Consider the following 19,335-nt stretch of genomic DNA (forward strand, 5'->3'; position numbering starts at 1 on the left):
TTTTTCAACATTTTATCTGAAATTGTATTCAATTTTCAATATATGTAGTTTTCAAAAGATAGTTTGGGCATTCTAAAATATCATTGTAATTAAGCATGTATTTGGTATATTTATTTAAAGCAATAGTAAACTACTGATTTACATATAAATTTTAAACAACCAGCATCATTTCTCTATAATGCTAACTTAAAGTTGAGTAGCATGTTCTTACATGGATACTGCTTGTGTTTTATGCTGATAGTTTTCATAATAAATTAATCATATATAATATACACCTTTTATAAATGTCTCATGTTCATAATTTTTCACTTGATTGCCATCAAATTAAAATCTGACATTAAAACTATGCTAAAGGAAATAATTCAAATATAACCATATATCTATCATTAACATGCAAATTTTGGCATGCAAACAATAAATACAGTTTATTTATTTAAAAACTCAGAATAAAGACATATCTAGAAGGTAACTGCCTTATATGCATTCCTCCAAATGGTATAGTTATACCACTTCCTTCATCATTCTACTACTTTACTGCACATTTGGTGTTTGATAGCTGTATTGGGTTGACTAGAAATTTTGAATATGAGAAAAGAACCTACTGAGTTGGTTTTGTTCTTTCTAAATTTAAATCTTTCTAAAAATTTTATAGTTTTGCATTTTCATTTGGTTTTAATTTACTTGAATTTAATTTCATGTGTTGTGTTAAATAGAAATTCAACTCCATTTCTTTCCCCTGTGAAAAATCAATCATTCCAGTTTTGAAGTTATTTATTGAACCGTTGCTCCTTTCCTTTTGATCTCTTACCACAATTATCTTGACTGTTCTTGGCACTTACAATTTCCCTTTACAATTCACTTGTCAAGGTCTGGGGAGTAAAATCTCTGCCAGTAATTTGATAGGGGATCACACTGGATCTATAGATTAATCTGAGGGAAAATACACATCTTTATGATATTAAATTTTCATACCATGAACATAGTATATATTTCTTTTTATATAAATTTCCAGTGAAGTTATTATTCCCCTATTCCCTCTAAAAATATTTTGCATATATTTTTGGAGAAGTGTCTATTCCAGTCCTTTGCTCATTTTTAAAATCTAGTTGTTTTTTTCTGTTGTTATGTTTTGCAAGATCTCTATATATTCTGAATATAAATCCCTTATCAGATATATGATTTGCATGTATCTTCTCTCATTCTGTTGGTTGCCGTTTTATTCTGTGAATAGTATTTTTTGAGTACAAAATTTAAAATTTTTCATGAAGTCCAATTTGTCTATTTTTTTTGTTTGTTTCTTATGCCTTTGGTGTCATATCCAAGAATTTATTGTCAAATGCGATGTTCTTAAGCCTTTGTTCTGTTTTCTTCTAAGAGTTGTATTGTAATAGGTCTTAAATTTAGTTCCTTGATCTGTTTTGAGTGAATTTTTACATATGATGTTAGGTAAGGGTCCAACTTCATCCTTTCACATGTGGATATCCAGTTTTCTTAGCACTATTTGTTAAAGAGACTGTCCTTTCCCCCATTGAATGGTCACAACACCCTTGTTAAAAATCATTTGACCATATTTGTGAGGCTTTATTTCTGGCCCCCCGTTCTATTCCATTGATCTATGTGTCTGTATTTTTGCCAGTAACACACTGTTTTGATTACTGTGGATTTGTAATAAGTGTTGAATCAGGAAGTATGAGTCCTCCAGCTTTGTTCTTCTTTTTCAAGATTGATTTTGGATATTCTGGGTACTTTGAGATTCCATATGAATTTGGGGGTAGGTTTTACAATTCCTGCAAAAACATTTTATTGGGATTTGGTAAGAATTACATTGACTCTGTAGATTGCTTTTGGTAGTAATGGCCATCTTAACAATATTAAATTTTCCAATCCATGAACATGAGCTGTGTTTCCATTTGTTTATGTGTTTAATTTCTCTTGGAAATGTTTTGTAGTTTACATTGTATGAGATTTCATTTACTTGGATAATTCCTAAGTATTGTATTATTTTTGATGACATTGTAAATAGAAATGTTTTGTAATTTCTTCTTCAGATTGTTCATTGTTTGTGAATGGAAATGCAATGATTTTTTTTGTGTTGACTTTAGATGCTGCTACTTTGCTGATTTCATTTATTAATTCTAACACCTTTTTGTGAAGTTTTTAGGGCTTTCTATACATAAGATCATATCATCTACAAACAGAGATGATTTTGCTTCTTCCTTTCCAATTTGGATGCCTTATATTTCTTTTTCTTGCCTAATTGCTAGGACTTCCAGTACTTCTAGTACAATTCTGACTATAAGTGGTGAAAGTAGTCATATTTGCCTTGTTTCTGATCATAGAGGAAAAGCATTCATTTCTTTCACCATTGAATATAATGTTAGCTATGGGTTTCCATAAAGGAGGCTTGTTATGTTGAAACAGTTTTCTTCTGTCCCCAGTTTGTTGTGTTTTTATCATGAGTGTTGAATTTTGTCAAATGTTTTTTCTGCATCAATTGAGATAATCATGTCATTTATTTCCCTCATTTTGTTCATGTGGCATAATATTTTGACCAAATTTTCTTTGTTGAACCATGCTTGCATTTCAGAAATAAATCCCACTTAGCTGTGGTAATTACTCCTTTTAATATGCTGCTGAGTTCTGTTTGCTAGTATTTGGTTGAAGATTTTTGTGTCAATGTTTACAAGGTCTTTGCCTTTAGTTCCCTTTTTTTGTAGTGTCATTTTCTGGCTTTGGTATTAAGGTTATGATTTCCTCATAGAATAAATTAGAAAATGTTCCCTCTTCTTCAATATTTTAGAAAAGTCTTAGAAGGATTGGTATTAGTTCTTTAAATGTTTGGTAGACTTCTGCTGGGAGATTTTTGATTACTGATTTGGTCTCCTTACTGGTTATAGGTATATTCAGGTTTTTTATTCCTTCATGAGTAGATCTTGGTAAGTTTCATGTCTCTAGGAATTTTTCCATTTCATAGAGGTTATCCATTTTTGTCATATAATTATTAACATACTCTCATAATCCCTTTCTATGTCTCATGATGTCCCCCATTTTTTATTTTAGTAATTTCAGTCTCCTTTTTTCTTACTCCATCTAGCTAATGGTTTGTCGATTTTGGTGGTCTTTTTGAAGAACTCACTGTTTTCATTGCTTTTCTCTATTTCTTATTTTATATTTTGTTTATCTCTGCTGTAATTTATATATTTCCTTCCTTCTGCTAGCTTTGGGTTTAACTTGTTCTTCTTTTTCTAGTTCCTTAAGTTGCAAAATTAAACTTGTTAATTTGAGATTTTTCTTCCTTTTTAATGTAAATATTTATAGCTATAAATCTCCCCCTTAACACTATTTTCACTGCATCTCACAAATTTTGGTACATTGTGTCTTCATTTACTTTAGTCTCTAAGTATTTTCTAATTTCTCTTTGTTATTTCTCTTTTGGTAAATTGATTGCTTAAGAGTATAACGTTTAATTTCTACAATTCTGTGCATTTTTCAGTTTTACACTTATTATTGATTTCTAACTTTGATAGAAAGTTAGAAGGAAGATAATTTTTTTCACACTTTGTATGATACCTACCTTTTAAAATCTATTGGGACTTAATTTGTCAGTCTATCCTGGAAAATATCCCATGTGCACTTGAGAAAAATGTGTATGTTCTTCTTGTTGGCTAGTGTTTTTTATGTCTGTTAGATTTAGCTAGCATATTAAGTCCTCTGTTTCCTTAATTTTTGTTAGGTTTTCCCACCTATTATTGTGAATAGAGCATAAAAGTTTCGAACTATTATTACAGAGCTGTCTATTTTCCCTTTCAATTCTGTCAGTATTTGCTTTATATATTTTGATGGTTTGTCATTAGTTACATAAATGTTTATAATTGATATATCTTCTTGCTGTATTAGAGCCCTTATTAACAGACAATGTTCTTCTTTGTCTCTTGTAACTTATTTGATTTAAAGTCTATTTTGTCTAGTATTCACATAGCAATGCTTTGCTCTTTTTTGCTTAGTATTTGCAAGGAATAGCTTTGTCTATTCTTTGCTTTTAACCTATTTGTGTCTTTGGGTCTAAATGATTGTCTCTTGTATGCAACATATATTTTATTCATGTGTTTTTCTCCATTTTGCCAATCTCTGTCTTTTGTTTGAAGAGTTTAATACATTTACATTAAAGTAATTATTGACAAAAGAGGGCTTACAACTGCCATTGTGCTATTTTATATATGCTCTCATTTCCTGCATTAATATATTCTTTTGTGTTTAATCAATGTTTTTATAATGAAACGTTTAAATACTTTTTCATATTCCTTTGTAAATATTCCATAGCTATTTTGTGGCTACTGTAGAGATTATATTTAACATCCTAAAGTTGTAAGACTTCAATTTTAATGTATACCAGATAAATTTCAGTAACATATGAAAATTCTCCTTCTTTACAGCTCTCTCCTGAACCTTTTAGTTTTTGATGTCACAAAATTACACCTTTATATATTGTGTGTTCACAAACATAAACTAATAATTCTTTTAAGTGCATTATTCTCTTAAATCAAGTACGAAACAAGATTTGGACTTAAAACCAAAGTTATAGTAATACTAGCTTATATGCTAATGATTATTTTTTTTAACTTTTCTTGTCATGTAAAAAATTGTACAGTTACAATAATATTAGCTTTTAAAATTTCCTATGTATTTACCTTTATTGAAATCTTTATTTCTCTGCTTCAGGGTACTGTCTAATGTGTTTCATTTCACATTGCAGGACTCCCTTGAGCATTTTTTGCAGGTAGGTCTAGTGGTCAAAAACTCCTTCAGCTTTTGTTTATCCAGACCTGTCTTAATTCCTCCCTCACTTTTGAAAGACAATTTGGTAGATATAGGATCATTGGTTGACAATTTTATTTCTTAGCACTCTGAATATATCAGTCCACTGTCTTCTGGCCTCCAAAGTTTCTGATGAGAAATCTGATCATAATTTTGAGATCCATTGTATGTGATTTGCTTCTCTTTTGTTGTTTTCAAGATTCTTTCTATCTTTGACTTTTGTCATTTTTATTATAATGTATCTTGGTGTGAGTCTCTTTGGTTCATCTTACTGGGAGTTTGTTGAACTTCTTGGATATTCATATTTATATGTTTCATCATTTGGGAAATTTTCAGCCATTGTTTCTTCAAATATTCTTTCTGCCTCTTTTTCTTCCTTCTCTTTTTGGACTCCCTAGTGTGTATATGGGTCTGCTTGAGGTTATCCCACAGGTCCCTTAGGCTCTGCTTACTTTTCTTTAATCTTTTTTCTTTCTTTCCTCCGCCTGAATAACTTCCATTGTCCTATCTTTAAATCCACTGATTCTTCTTCCTGCTCAAATCTACATTTGAATATGTCTACTGAGTTTTTCATTTCAGTTGTTGTACTGTTCAGTTCCAGATTATTTTTTATGCTTTCTATCTCTGTTATTTCCATTTTGTTCACATATCATTTCACTGACTTTCTCTACATATTCCTGTGGCTCTCTGAGCATCTTTCTTTCTTTTTTTTTTTTTGTTCTATATATGTTTTTTATCTTCTTTTTCTTAGATAAGTCCCTTTAACATTTCACAAAATAAGGGCTCGATGACAGTGAACTCCTTTAGCTTGACCTTATCTGAGAAGCACTTTATCTGCCCTTCCATTCTAAATGAAAGCTTTGCTGAAATAGAACAACCTTGGATGTAGGTCCTTGCCTTTCATGACTTGGAATACTTCTTTCCAGTTCCTTCTTGCCTACAAGGTCTCATTTGAGAAATCAGCTGACAGTATGATGGGAACTCCTTTGTAGGTTACTGTCTCCTTATCTCTTGCTGCTTCTAGGATTCTCTCCTTCATTTTTACCTTGGCTAATGTAATTATGCTGTGCCTAGGTGTGTTCCTCCTTGGGTCCAACTCTTTGGTACTCTCTGAGCTTCCTGGACTTCCTGGCAGTCTATTTCCTTTGCCAGATTGGGGAAGTTCTCCTTTATTATTTGTTCAAATAACTTTTCCACCTGTTGCTCTTCCTCTTCTCCTTCTGGTACCCCTATAATTCAGATGTTGGAATGTTTAAAGATGTCCTGGAGGTTCCTAAGCCTTTCCTCATTTTTTTGAATTCTTATTTCTCCATTGTTTTCTGTTTGATTGTTTCTTTCTTCCTTCTAGTCCACTCCATTGATTTGAGTCCCACTTTTCTCCCCATCACTGTTGATTCCCTGTGCATTTTCCTTCATTTCATTTATCGTAGTCTTCATTTTTTCATCTAATTTGTGACCAAATTGAACCAATTCAGTGAGCATCCTCATCACCAGTGCTTTGAACTGTGCATCTGATAGGTTGGCTATCTTTTGGTTGCTTATTTGTATGCGCTGTTGAGCTTTGATCTATTCTTCTGTTTGGGCCATTTTTTTCTTGTCACACCTGTTATGTATGAGGAGTAGAGCCTTAGGTGTTCACCAGGGTAGGGCAACCCAGTGACTGGGTTGTGATGCTGTATGTGGGGGCAGGGCCTGACAAGGAATGATGGTGCTTGCTCCACTCTCTGTCAGATTTCAGTCCCTTTCGCCACTTACCCCAAGCAAACTGGGCCTTTCTGATGCTAATTCCTGTGTGGATGGGCTTGTGCATATTCTAGGATCCCGTGGGTCTCTCCAACAAACTCTCCTGTGAGGCTGGGAGCCTTTCCCAGTGTCGCAACCCCCCACAGGTGTTTTCTATCAGTGCCCCAAGTGCCTCGATTCACAATCGCTGCCTTGCTAGGTCTGCCTATTGCCACCCTGTGCCCAGTGTCTGCCAGCCTCTGTCTGAGTGCCCAGGGTCTACCCACTGTGGTATTGCATGCCCGGGATGCCTTATGTGCCCGATGTCACCACTTTTTGTGCGGAGATCCCTTTCCTCCCGGCTATTTGACTCCACCCCTCCTACCGGTCTGGATGAATATGTCTATTTTAACTCCTTGGTTGTCCAACTTCCATACAGTTCAATTTTCTGTCAGTTCTGTTTGTTATTTTGTTTCTAAATTGTTGTCGTCCTTATTTTGGTTGTGTGAGGAGGCAGTGTGTCTACCTATACCTCCATCTTGGCTGGAAGTCTCTGAGCATCTTTATGACAGTTATTTTAAAGCCTTTGTCTAGTATATCTGCCTTAGGTGTTTTTCAGAGACAGTTTTTGTTGATTTATTTTTCTTTGAATGGGCCATAGTTTCCTGTTTCTTTGTATGTCTTGTGATGTATTTTGTTCAATAGTGGACATTCAAATCTAATATAGTAAGTCTGGGAATCAGATTCTCACCCTTCCCCAGCATTAGCAGTTTTGTGTTTGTTTGCTATTGTGATTGTTGTAGCCTCTCTCTGTGCCAAGAATCAATCTGAGATATAAGCTTAGTATCTTCTGTCTTTTCTTTTCATTTTTTATTCTCACCCAAGGACATTTTTTCCATTGCTTTAGAGAGAAAGGAAGGGAGAGAAAGAAACATCAATGGGAGAAAGAAGCATCGATTGACTGCTTTCTGTACACACGCAGACTGGGGGTCAGTGCCCAGACTGGGGATTGTATGTGTCCAGGCTGAGGATTGCATGTGCCCGTGCCCATACCAGGGATTGAACCTACCACCTAGGTATGTGCCCTGACTGGTAATCAAACCCACAACTTTGCAGTTACAGGACAATGGTCTAACCAACTGAACTATACTGGCCAGAGAGGGAGATACTTGCAACAATGGGATATATACAACAACAATGGCTTCTTACTTTTTGTCTACATCTCTGTGATCAGAAGCAGCAATTAGCAATTACAGCACAGATCCCCATTATTTAGCAGATAGAATCCATTTTGCCCATCTTATCTTCCACAGACTTAGTGCCAGCTGCTAAAAAGAACATAGGCATACCCACTGGCTGGGAGTGGGATATTAGTTAGTGATATTGTGCTAAGATCTAAAATTGGCCAAAACTAACTACAATTTACCATGTAAGTCTTCTCCTGGAAATTCCAAGCCTTCAACAGAGTCTGAAGTTAAAAAATCAGTCCTGGCCATGTAGCTCAGTTGGTTGAAGCATGCCCTATACACCAAAAAGATGGTGAGTTCAATCCTTAGTCAGGACACATACCCAGATTGTGGGTTCAATACCTGGTCCAGGCACATATAGGTGGCAGTTGATTGATGTTTCTCACATCAATATTTCTCTCTCTCTCCCTTCCTCACTCCCTTCCTCTCTATATAAAATCAATGAAAAGCATATCCTTGGGTAAGGATTAAAAAATAGTTATATCAAACAAATTCTGCCAGTGCAGTTGCTGTTTAAGTAAGGAGAGAGACTTGTGGTGCTTCTTATTCCACCATCAGTCTAGAGTCAACCCCCGAACAATCACAATTATGATTCTTCTTTTCTAATATCTATGATATATATCTAGCTTTCCTTTATTTTTGAAATTACTAGGACAAATGTGGAACAGACATGGTAATAACAGATACCAGTGTGTTCACAGTTTTAAAAGGTGTTTATACCACTTCACCACTAAGTATAGTGTTTTCTGAAGGTTTGGAAACGACACCTTCACTAAGTTAAGGAAGTTTTCTTCTATTGCTATCTTGCTAATATTTGGTAGAATTTTATAAAATGGTTTTTCTATCTATTCAGATAACCTTAGACATTTTTCTTTTAATCTGTTAGTAAATCATGCTATTAGATTATTCAATTTTAAATTATACTTACACTACTGAGACAAGCTCAACTTTGACATGATACATTATTGTTGCTGTTATTCAGTTAGATTCAGGTCACTAGTGTTTCATTTAGATAGTTTTTAAACATTTTTACTCATTTACTTACTTTTAGAGAGAGAGTAAAGGAGGGAGAGAGAGAGGGAAAGAAACATAAATAAGAGAGAGAAACATCCATCAGTTGTCTCTTATATGTGCCGCAACAAGGGACTGAACCCACAACCCAAGCATGTGCCCTGACCAGGAATTGAACTGGTGACCTTCCACTTTGTGGAATAATGCCAAAGCAACTAAGCTACACTGGTCAGGGCTTACTTAGAATTTTTTCATTTATAATCATAACAGTTTTAACAACCTTGTAATATTTGCTGGTCAGGCTAGCCTTATTAGACTTTGCTGTCAAGAGTTAACCAAGTTGACAAAATAAGTTAAGAGTATTCTTTTGTTACCCCTATTCTCTGGAAGAGTTAGAATACTGAATTTATCTATTCTGTTGAATATTTGGAAGAATTTGCCTATATAGTCAAATTTGGTTTTTTTGGTGGATTTGGTCTTTTCTTGGAAGGCTGTTTTCAACTACTGACTCCAGTTGTTTGTTTGTTAACAGTTATATTCAGGGCTACCTTTCCTTTTTGATATATTTTATAGGAAATATACATAAAATTTGTCATGAAATTGTAAATAATATACTCCCATAATTTTCTAATCTCTGAAATGTCTTTAGTTTTGCTCTAGTTTTCAATCCTAATGTTTTATTCTTTACTTGAGGCATTTCACCAGTGATTTACCTACTTTATCATTCTTCTCAAAGAGTTTGACTTTTGGCTTCAGTTTTCACCTATATCATATTTTTATTACTCTTTCATTAATTTCTGCTTATTATTTTTATTCTATTTTCTTTAGGACTAGATTGTTATTCTTTTGCAACTTCTCTTGGAAGCATAAGCCATTAATTTTCAACTTTTCTTCTTTCTTAATATAAACATTTCTTACCCCCTAAATATCAATTTCCCACAAACTTTGATTTGCTGCAATTCTATTATTATTCAGTCCTAATACATGTTGAAATGATAGGACCCATGATATGAAATCAGAAGATAAGTTTATTTATTTGCTACACTGCTCATTCAAACCTACTTTGAAGGCAAGTTGTTCTCCAGATCCTTGAAAAGAAATTGGAAAAAGCCACATGAATCTTCTGGTCTCTTTCAATTAAAAGGAGAGAGAGAGAGACTTTACAGGAAAGAAGGGGCTGGAAACAAATATTCAAAGTCATGAAAGGTAGGACCTACATCCAAGATGACTCTACCCAGAAAAGCTACAATTTAGAATGGAAGGACAGATAAACTGCTTCCCAGACAAGGTCAAGTTCAAGGAGTTCATCATCACCAAGCCCTTATTTTATGAAACGTTAAAGGAACTTATCTAGGAAAAAGAAGAAGACCAAAACTATGAACAGTAAAATGACAACAAACTCACAACTATCAACATCTGAATCTAAAACAAAAAGAAACTAAGCAAATAAACAGAACAGGAACAGAATGACAGAAATGGAGATCACTTCAGCAGGGATGGGGAGGGAGGAGAATGGGGGAAAGGTACAGGGAATAAGAAGCATAAATGGCAGGTACAAAATAGACAGGGGGAGGTTAAGAATAGTATATAGGAAATGTAGAAGGCAAAAAAATTATATGTGTGACCCATGGACAGGAACTAAGGTGGGGAGAATGCTGGTGGAAGGAGGGTGGAGGGTGGAGGGGAATAAAAGGGAGAAAAAAATGGGACAACTGTAATAGCATAATCAATAAAATATACTTAAAATAAATAAATAAAGTATCTCGAAACAAAACAAAAAAAAGACAAAAATTCCAACCATGTTTGTGAACTTATGTTACCCCTTGAAATTCTGACAACTTTCATATATTTGAGACTATTAATGAGTGTTGATAAGCTGAGAACTTTTAACCTTCTTGGTAAACTATGCCTTTTATAGTTATGATTAATTTCTTTACCCTTAGTGCTTTTACATTAAGGCTTGTTTTGTCTGATATTAATATTCTGAGCTATTCTAATGTAAAATAGCTATTCTATTTTTCTTTATTATTTTTCCAGTACATCTGTTTGCCTTACTTTCAACCTTGCTTTTATTTTTGTAGGTATATGTCTAGTACATACAGTTGTGTTTAGCTTTTATCCAATCTGAGAGTTCTATTCCCCAGGAAATTAATGTTTAATGCATTTATTGCTTTTGTGTAAATATATAAATTTTCACTATTTTGTGCTGTTAATCATAATTTTGCTTTATTTTTCTTCTTTTCTGCCTTATATTGGATGGATTAAATTTTCTTTACTATCCCCCTTTTCAGGCTTCTGATATTAAATGAGAGTCTCAGTTCCAACTTTGGACCTTTTGGGGGCTGAAGACCATGTCTTCTGTACCCACAAGACTGTTAAAACTTAGACCTGAGGTAGGCAAATGCCTCCAGGACATCAGTAACCTAAGTGCCAGCTTAACAAATTAGTTTTCAGCTCCTTCCTTATGTTTGGCCTCTGAGTATTTTACATACCTTTTTGCATTTTGAGTATTTTCCTAAAAGCATTTGAACCTGAAGGTTTTGTTTTGTCAGAGGGGTTTTAGGCTTGTTATCTGATGTGAGATATGAAATAGTATATAAAATAGAATCATAGGTTTAAAATTTTCAAATCTAACATATATGTGAAAATATTTCACAATATCTTCTGTGAAATATTTTAATATACCCATCAGAGTAGAAGAATCAGGAATCAGGTTCTAGTTCAGATTTTATAACCTTGGGTAAATCACCAAATAGTTATCAAACTATTCTATTATCTCTAATTTAGAGTATCAATGAGTCTGAAGTAAAAAAGGCATTGGTGAAGGTTCAAGGTGTAATAATACTCATCGTATTCCTAATACTGACCTGCCATTGACTGTGTGTCTCTCATTATACCTGGCTCAAGCCTCAAATTGTCCTTTTGTTGACCCAAGTTTTTTTTAAATTTTAGTTTAAAAAGTAACATAAAATTTACCTTTCTAACCATTTCTAAGTGTACTGTTCAGTAATGTTAAGTTTGTTAATTGTTGTAAACCTTGACTTTTAAACTTTAAGGTTTAGGTTATATATTGTTAAAGAAGGACCCTTCTGTTTTTACCATTTCTACCTGGCCCTTATTCATCTCTTCTTTATTCCTGTCCTTCCTTAGGTTGTCACCTGGGACTTTTCCTCCTCTTTTTGTAGTTTTAATAGGTCTAGTTTGCTAGATCCTTCTTTCCCAATGGTTTTAAGTGATTTAGTTATTCAACATTATGTATATTGACTTCAGGAATTCCTGAATATTTTGAAAGTCTTTCAGTTTCACTTTGCAGTGATTAGTATCATAGTGTTGGATTGTTACATGAGCACCTAGGCAAGGATGTCCTTGCTATGGGCTCAGACTAAAACTACTGTTAAGTGGAGGGTAGGGGGATGAGAGAGGAATGTTTGAGGATGTCTATTTGTATAAGGCATTTAATTCACTAAAACATGTTTTTATGTCATAATTATTCCTGCTTCATTATGCATCATAACCATGGTGGTTATGTTAAATAGTAAGTACTCAGAAAATGAGGCTCCCTCTTCTGTTAATTCAAAGGGGTATTCCTTCCACTAGATGATCTCATTCATTTAAATCAAAATTTACCTCTAAATTTATCTTATAACTTCTCTTTAGAGGTCAGCTTTTTAAGGATCAACATTATAAATCAGTGGACCTCTAGAAAATTAAGACAATAGTTTTGTAACCAAGCAGACAGGGGCCCATTCATATGGTGCCTCAGTGAATGACCCAACCATTAATGCTGGAAGAAACAGGTTTTTATTTACAATATTCCAACCATCAGGGGGCTGGGAGTACCTCAACTCAGAGCTCTGTTCTCCCACAAGACCTAGCACTTCCCATGCTCCCCCAAAAGACTATAAGCCAAAAACCCAAAAGTTCCCCATGTCCTTATTTTAAGCCGGTTGTGCAAACAGTTCTCTAGTCCCTCTGGGAAGGTACCAAAGTCACCATCCTCACACAGCAGCCCTCTTGTTCAGGATCTGGGATACGTCATCATCAGCCTCCATTTAATAGTCCAGGAAAGCACATGCCATGGTACACTGGCTCATGGTAAAGTCCAGAAAAGGCACAAGTCCCAAGAATCCAGGTAGAGTCTAGGCCTGTGAGGCAGCATGTCAGCGTCCTGCAAGGAAGGGCCTTTGCTGGCTTCGGAGTTGGCTAGAGTAGGCACAATCAGAGCAGCAGTATTTCTTTCCTTACTACATCAGGCCACATGGTGGGATCCCGACCATTAACTACATAGCTGCTTGCTTACTCCTTCCTTCACAAAGTTGCCGCATCATTGTTCTCCTTCCTCGTGGCTCCCCATTTATTTATTTTTAGAGAGGGAAGGGAGGGAGATAGAGAGAGAGAGACAGAAACATCAATGTGCGGTTGCTGGGGGTTATGGCCTGCAACCCAGGTATGTGTCCTGGCTGGGAATCGAACCTGGGACACTTTGGTTCCCAGCCCGTGCTCAATCCACTGAGCTACGCCAGCCAGGGCTACTACACCCTTTCTAAACTTCATGGCAGCTGTCTCACTGCTAGCAACAAGGATCTCCCATGTGGCTGCCCACCCTTAGTTTAAATACTGACTCAGAGCTTCCTGCATGACTTCCCACTCGGCACTATATGTTCTGAATGTCATGTAAACCTTCACCTGGGTGACAGCAGAGCTTCCCTTCAGGAAGCATATGGCTACCACTTGCCATTGTTATGAAAAGTATCTTAAACCGTATCATCTGCTTGTCCCCTCTCCCAGCCATAAGCTGTGGGAAACATGCTCTGTACCCTGGTTTGTATTACACAATGAACCATTTCAGTGGGAGAAAAAAAATCAAACTTCTCTGGTAGTTTTAAAAGTAAAGTAAGTTTGATTGAAATTTCCATTTGCTATTGATTTTATAGAAAATGTTGAGTTCATGAATTCCAAGAACCAGATTTTTCCCCTATATTTTAAAATTCCCAATACCAGGGTGCATATTAAAATCAAGAGTTGCAATTATAATCAGTAGGTTCTGTTAGAAGTGCATGAGAAATAGAGGTGGGAGGAATCGGATGACCTGATCCAAGTGCCTTTCTTTGATGCTGTGTTTGCAGATGGGCTGAGTCTGGACCGACTGCAGCCTTGGGGGAGGCAAGAATGGGGTTTTTAAGAGAAAAAGCAAGGAGTTTGTGAGGGGATAGGGGAGGGATTCATGTCTTGTTCTTATGAGTGGGTGCCTCAAGGTTTCAGGATGTGAATTGGGACAATGGGTTAGGTAAAGGGCAGGGCTCTTCTCAGGTGCAGGAGGGTCAGACTGCCCACCAGCCTTTATGGCTGGCATCAGATATCTATTGTGGGAGGTGGGAGAGAGTTTTGATTAAGCCTTGGGCTATCAATTGAGTTGGGATAACTCAGTCACGGGCAGTTCCAGAGGGTCGGAAAACTAGCCTGACTGGGCCCTGTGCAGTCTGATGGGCTGGGAGCTGGCCCAACTTTTCCACTTTTTAAAAGCTATACATAAATAATATGACTTCAATCCATGATATTTTAAATTAGAATGTAGTCCAAGCTCTGACCAGTGTGGTCCAGTTGATTGACATCATCCTGCGAAGTGAAAGGTCACCAGTTGATTCCTGGTCAGGGCACACGCCATGGGTTGTGGGTTTGACCCCTGGTGAAAGTGCATACGAGAGGCTCAATGTTTTCCTCCCCCTCTCTCTCCCTTCCCCTCTCTGTCAAAATAAATAAAATCTTCAAAAAAAAAAAAAAGAATCTAGTCCAAAATTCCAATTTAAGTAATAATGTGGTACCAGCTACTCATCAAAAATATTAAACTGAAGAATGGCTACGCAGAATGCGACTTTCATGTGGATGCACTGCATTGATAACAACAGTAATAGCGATACATATATTCCGTATTATATGACCAGGCACCCTTTTAGGTGTTTCAATTATTTCATTTTTGCAATAAACCTGTAGGTAGATTACTATTGTTAGCCTTTTTGCTGTCACGGGTGAGGACACTGAAGCAGTGATGCTAAATGATAACCTATAAATGATTCATGAAAGCCAATACCTTAGGCATTATTAGTGGATGAGTTAGACATTTCTCTTATATACACAATTTTTATCTGCTTGTAAATAGAATTTTATGAAACCATACTGTTAACTTTCAGTATTTATTAAAGAATAGATATCTATAGTTTTCCCCATTGTCTCTGTGGGAGGCAGAATATAACACTACCCTCCAAAAAAAAAAAATAGAAGAGGTTCACAACCTAATCTTTGAAGCAGGTGAATGTTACTTTACATGGCAAAAAGGCTTTGTTGATGTGATTAAGGGTACAGACCTTAAAATGGGAGAATTAGCCTAGATTATTCAGGTGGACCCAATCTTATCATATGAACCCTTAAAATCAAAGAATCCTTCCCAGCTGCAGAGGGTGATGTGACTACACTAGGAAGGGTCAGAAAGATGCAACCTCATTGGCTTTGAAGTCAGAGGAAGGGAGCCATGAGCCAAATAATATGCAGAGAGTCTAAATTATTCTAGAAGCTGGAAAAAGGATTCCTTAAAGTCTCCAGAAAATAATGCAGCTCAGCACAGCTGACACCTTGATTTTAGCCTAATGAGACCTGTATAGGGCTTCTAACTTACAGAACTCTTTAAGATAATAAATCTGTGTTGTCTATACTACTTTTGTGCTGTATAAGCCATTACATTTGTGGTGACTTGTTATGGCAGCGAGAGGAAACTAATACAGGCCCATTCAGGCTAACCTAATTTAATGAAGTATTGTACAGTATACAAAAATATTTTAATAAGTGAAGGAACTATTTCTGTATTCTACGAAGCCTGGAACAGTATTAGATGTTCAGTATCCATTTAACTCATGAGCATAGTACTTCCCTAAATATGCTTACAAAAGCAGACTAGATGTAATGTATTATACAAAACACTGATAACTTTACGCGAAAAAACACATTAAATTTTCACAGCATTTTTACCTTTGCCTTCTATTTATGGCACATGTTGCTGGTTTTAAACTTCCATTACATATTTAAGACTTACTATATTTTAGTGTGTGACAATAAAAATGCGCTAAATTCACTCAGCCTCCCCTGGGTGTCCCAACGCGTGGGCGTCCCCCTGGGCAGAGACAGCACTCCAAGAGGGGCCTGCTAGCCTCCTGAAATTCCTGGGTTCGAAGAAATCAAACCAAAGGTAAACCAGATCGCCCATCGAACTGCCTGCTGCCAGAACACCATTCGGCCCACCCGCCCTTAAAGGGCCACAACAGAACCGAGGGCAGGAATTCCTCCCAGATTACTTTAGGAGACGTAGGATCGGCACCAAATGAGCGAGCGATACCCAACCCCGCGACACTTTAACATATGGCGCACTTTAGAGTTACAGCCCTCTAGGGGTAGAAAAACCCCCGCAAAGATTGCTCCGCCCATGTAATGCAAGATTATATTCTCGCGAGATCCCGATGACAGTTCGGAAGCGTCATCTCGCGACATTTTGCGAGTCAGGGTTGGAAGTTGGAGGCCCGGCTTTGAGAGAGAGGATTAGGGGGTCGACTGGTACGTCGGCTGTCCTCCAGCGGCGGTGGGACCCGAGATGACTAGGTGAGGGCCTCCCGGTCAGCCTCCACAGCGCCTTCCGGCTCTGCCACAGCCTCGGACGCCATCAGTCTTTGTCCCTGGACCGCATCAGGCTGCACCTTTGATCCCTCTCTCCGGTTGTGTCGGGGTCTAGGGAGGCGATGTTCGAAGAGACGGCGGGAGGTGGAGTTGGCCGCGGTTTTCCGGCTCGCAACCTCCTCGCCCCGCCCGAGAGCAACCAGGCTTCAGGCCCCACCCCCTGGCCAGATGGATCCCTCCGCCCCGAACTGTGGCGCGGAAAGCACCGGTAAAGGTATAAACTCTGTCTCCTGACTTTGGTCTTAACTGCAACGGGTTGGGCCAGTTTCTGCCAGTTCCTTTAGGGTTGGGATTTGAACCTCTCCAAGTCTGGGGCGGATCTTTTGCGATTCAGTGCTAAGAAACTGGACTCTGGAGTCATACTGCCCTTGGATCTACTACTGGCTCCCTTAGTTGTTGAGCAAGTTACTGTGGCTATTAAATGAGATGGTATACATACAAAGCACTTATGTGACCCAGCACCTGGCCCATAGTAAGCGTTCAGTAAATGATATTTTCCTTCTTTGTCCTTGTACGCCCCAGTTCCTTGTGAATGGTGGAAGGTTTAAGTAGATAAAAAAGGTTGAGGTATTTAGTTCAGTTTACAACACAAGAGCTTAATATATGATGTATTGAGTCCAGGGTCTTTATGGAGTCATGAAGAGAGGGTTTAAGAAGGATTTGGTTATCTGCCACAAGTCATCTGGGATGTCTTCTTGTCCCCATATTTAATAGCTTTCATTATAGAGACATAGCAAAAGCTTGAGTGCATGTTCCGTGCCCAGCAATATGCCGAATGTTTATCTACATGCTTTCCTTTGAGGACGATCTCGATCTCATTAAATAGATGAGGAATTCAGAGCTAAAGTTCAAAGAGGTTTATGTAACAAACCAAAACTCTGAAGGACAAAAATGATGACACTTTAACCTAGGGACCAGAAATGTCAATACCAATAGAAACCTAGCAAGTGAAATAAATACATGAAGCTGCTGAGTGGAGATTATAGTGATGGGGATGCTCATGCCTCAGTTGAAAGGAACAGGGGCTACTCAGTTCCAGGGAATTGTTCATTCATGTGTGAATTGGTACAGCAGGGTAGCTTCAAGATCAGATAGCTTGGTTCATACCCAGGCTCTGCCACCTTATAGCTGTGTAGCTGTAGGCAACTTGGTTAACCTTTATCTGTTCCACCATTTGTAAAATAGAACTGATAATATTACTTACAGGAAGTAATGAAAGGGTTGTTGCGAGGCTTACATGCAGTACTCACCTGAAGAATATGCTGGCATACATAAAGCCTTCGAATGTTAGCTGTATGTAAATATTTGTTAATTCTACAATATTGAGTTTCAAACATTGTTCTAAGGGTCCAGGTTGTAGCGGTAAACACAAATTAAGCCCTGCTCTTCTAGGGAATTTATATTTAAGTTGGGGAAATAAACAATAACAGATATTTAATATTTTTCTCAAAAATGGAATAAAGTGGGGTAAAGGAAGAGAGAATGGCAGGGAGTGCTATTTTAGATAGGGTGATCAGAGGTGACACTCTGAGGAGATGCCATTTAATCAGAGACTTGAATGAAGTAAAAGAATCAGTCACTTTGGTATTTAGAGAGAGAGCGGTAGGAAGGAACTGAAAGCTCAGGGGGCTCGGAGGTAGGAGCATGCTTGCCATGGTGAGGGATAGCAAGGGAGCCAGTTTGGAATGGAAGAGTGAGAGCAAGTAGGAAATGAGTTAAAGAGGAAAACCAGGACCAGATCACGAGGAGCCTTACACCCGCACCAACCCCATGTTCCATTCAATCAAGTGTGAAATCCTCCCAATTTAAGCTATTTATTCTGCAGTTTGAGTCTTGAGAGATTCCAGCCCTAGCTCAAACTTACTTAGTTCTAGAAATTAGCCATAATCAGGAACCAAATAGATTTCCATAATTTTTTGTGTGAAGCCCAGAGGCTTCTGCCCATCCTGTACCCTCTGACACAGTTTTCTTAGACTTTCTTCCTTTTTCCATTGTTTCCTCAATACTCTTTCTTATAGCACACTGTTCTCTTCTTCCAAAGCACTTACTATAATTTAATGCTTGTAAATTTTTTAGTGTCTCTCCCTCAGTAAATATCAAGGATCTATGAGATCAAGGATATGTTTATGTTAATAAATTCAGCACATGTTTATTGAATGCCTACTGTATGCTGGTCATGGGGATAAAATTTTGAACAACACAGAACTTTTCTTTGAAAAGTTATTTTCTAATGGGAAAGACATAAATAAGTAAACGTGATAAACATTGTGATATGTGCTATGGAGGCAATGAAATAATGAGCTAGGGAATAATGAGGTACCCTACTTTAAATGAGGTGGTCAGAGACAAAATTTCCAAGGAGGCGACAGAAAAACAGCAGAGAAAAGATCTGCTTAGCATTTTTGAATCAAGGGAAATATTGACAGATTAAGTTGGAGAAGTAAGTAGGGGCAGATCATACAGGGGTTTATGGACTATATAGTAAGGAATTTGGACTTATTCTTTGTGTAGTGGATGGTTACTTAAAGATTTTAAGTTAAAGATTTGCTAATTTGTATTTTTAAATGAGCAATATTGCTACTATATGAAAAATAGGTTATGGGGGGAAAATAGTGGCAGCAGAGAGAATGGTTAGGAGCCTGTGGCAGTAATTTAGGAGAAAGCTGAAGCCAAGGTGGCATGCTTTAGGACAGAAGTTAGCAAATTATACTCATGGGCCAAATCTGGCACACCTTTATTTTTAAGATTTTATTTATTTATTTTTAGAGAGAGGAAAAGGGAGGCAGAAAGAGAGGGAGAAGAACAGCAATATGCAAGAGAA

The 19,335-nt window shown here is 37.0% G+C and overlaps 1 protein-coding gene across 5 annotated transcripts in view; it reads left to right on the top strand.

Annotated features, from left to right (window-relative positions):
• The first annotated feature begins 16,316 nt into the window (after positions 1-16,316).
• Positions 16,317-19,335, top strand: part of ERCC6L2 (ERCC excision repair 6 like 2) — a 156,363-nt gene continuing 153,344 nt past the window's right edge. For 4 of the 5 annotated variants that reach the window (XR_004902152.1, XM_036021482.1, XM_028531468.2 and 1 more), the window contains exon 1: positions 16,318-16,728. Coding sequence is in view for 4 of the 5 variants with exons in the window: in XM_036021482.1 (XP_035877375.1) it covers positions 16,683-16,728 (46 nt within the window). In the remaining variant the exon portion in view is untranslated. Of the gene's footprint in view, positions 16,729-19,335 lie in introns of all 5 variants that reach the window. The other variant, XM_028531466.2, reaches the window with a different exon arrangement.

The sequence above is a fragment of the Phyllostomus discolor genome, chromosome 3, assembly GCF_004126475.2.
Source record: "Phyllostomus discolor isolate MPI-MPIP mPhyDis1 chromosome 3, mPhyDis1.pri.v3, whole genome shotgun sequence".
Classification (NCBI taxonomy): domain Eukaryota; kingdom Metazoa; phylum Chordata; class Mammalia; order Chiroptera; family Phyllostomidae; genus Phyllostomus; species Phyllostomus discolor.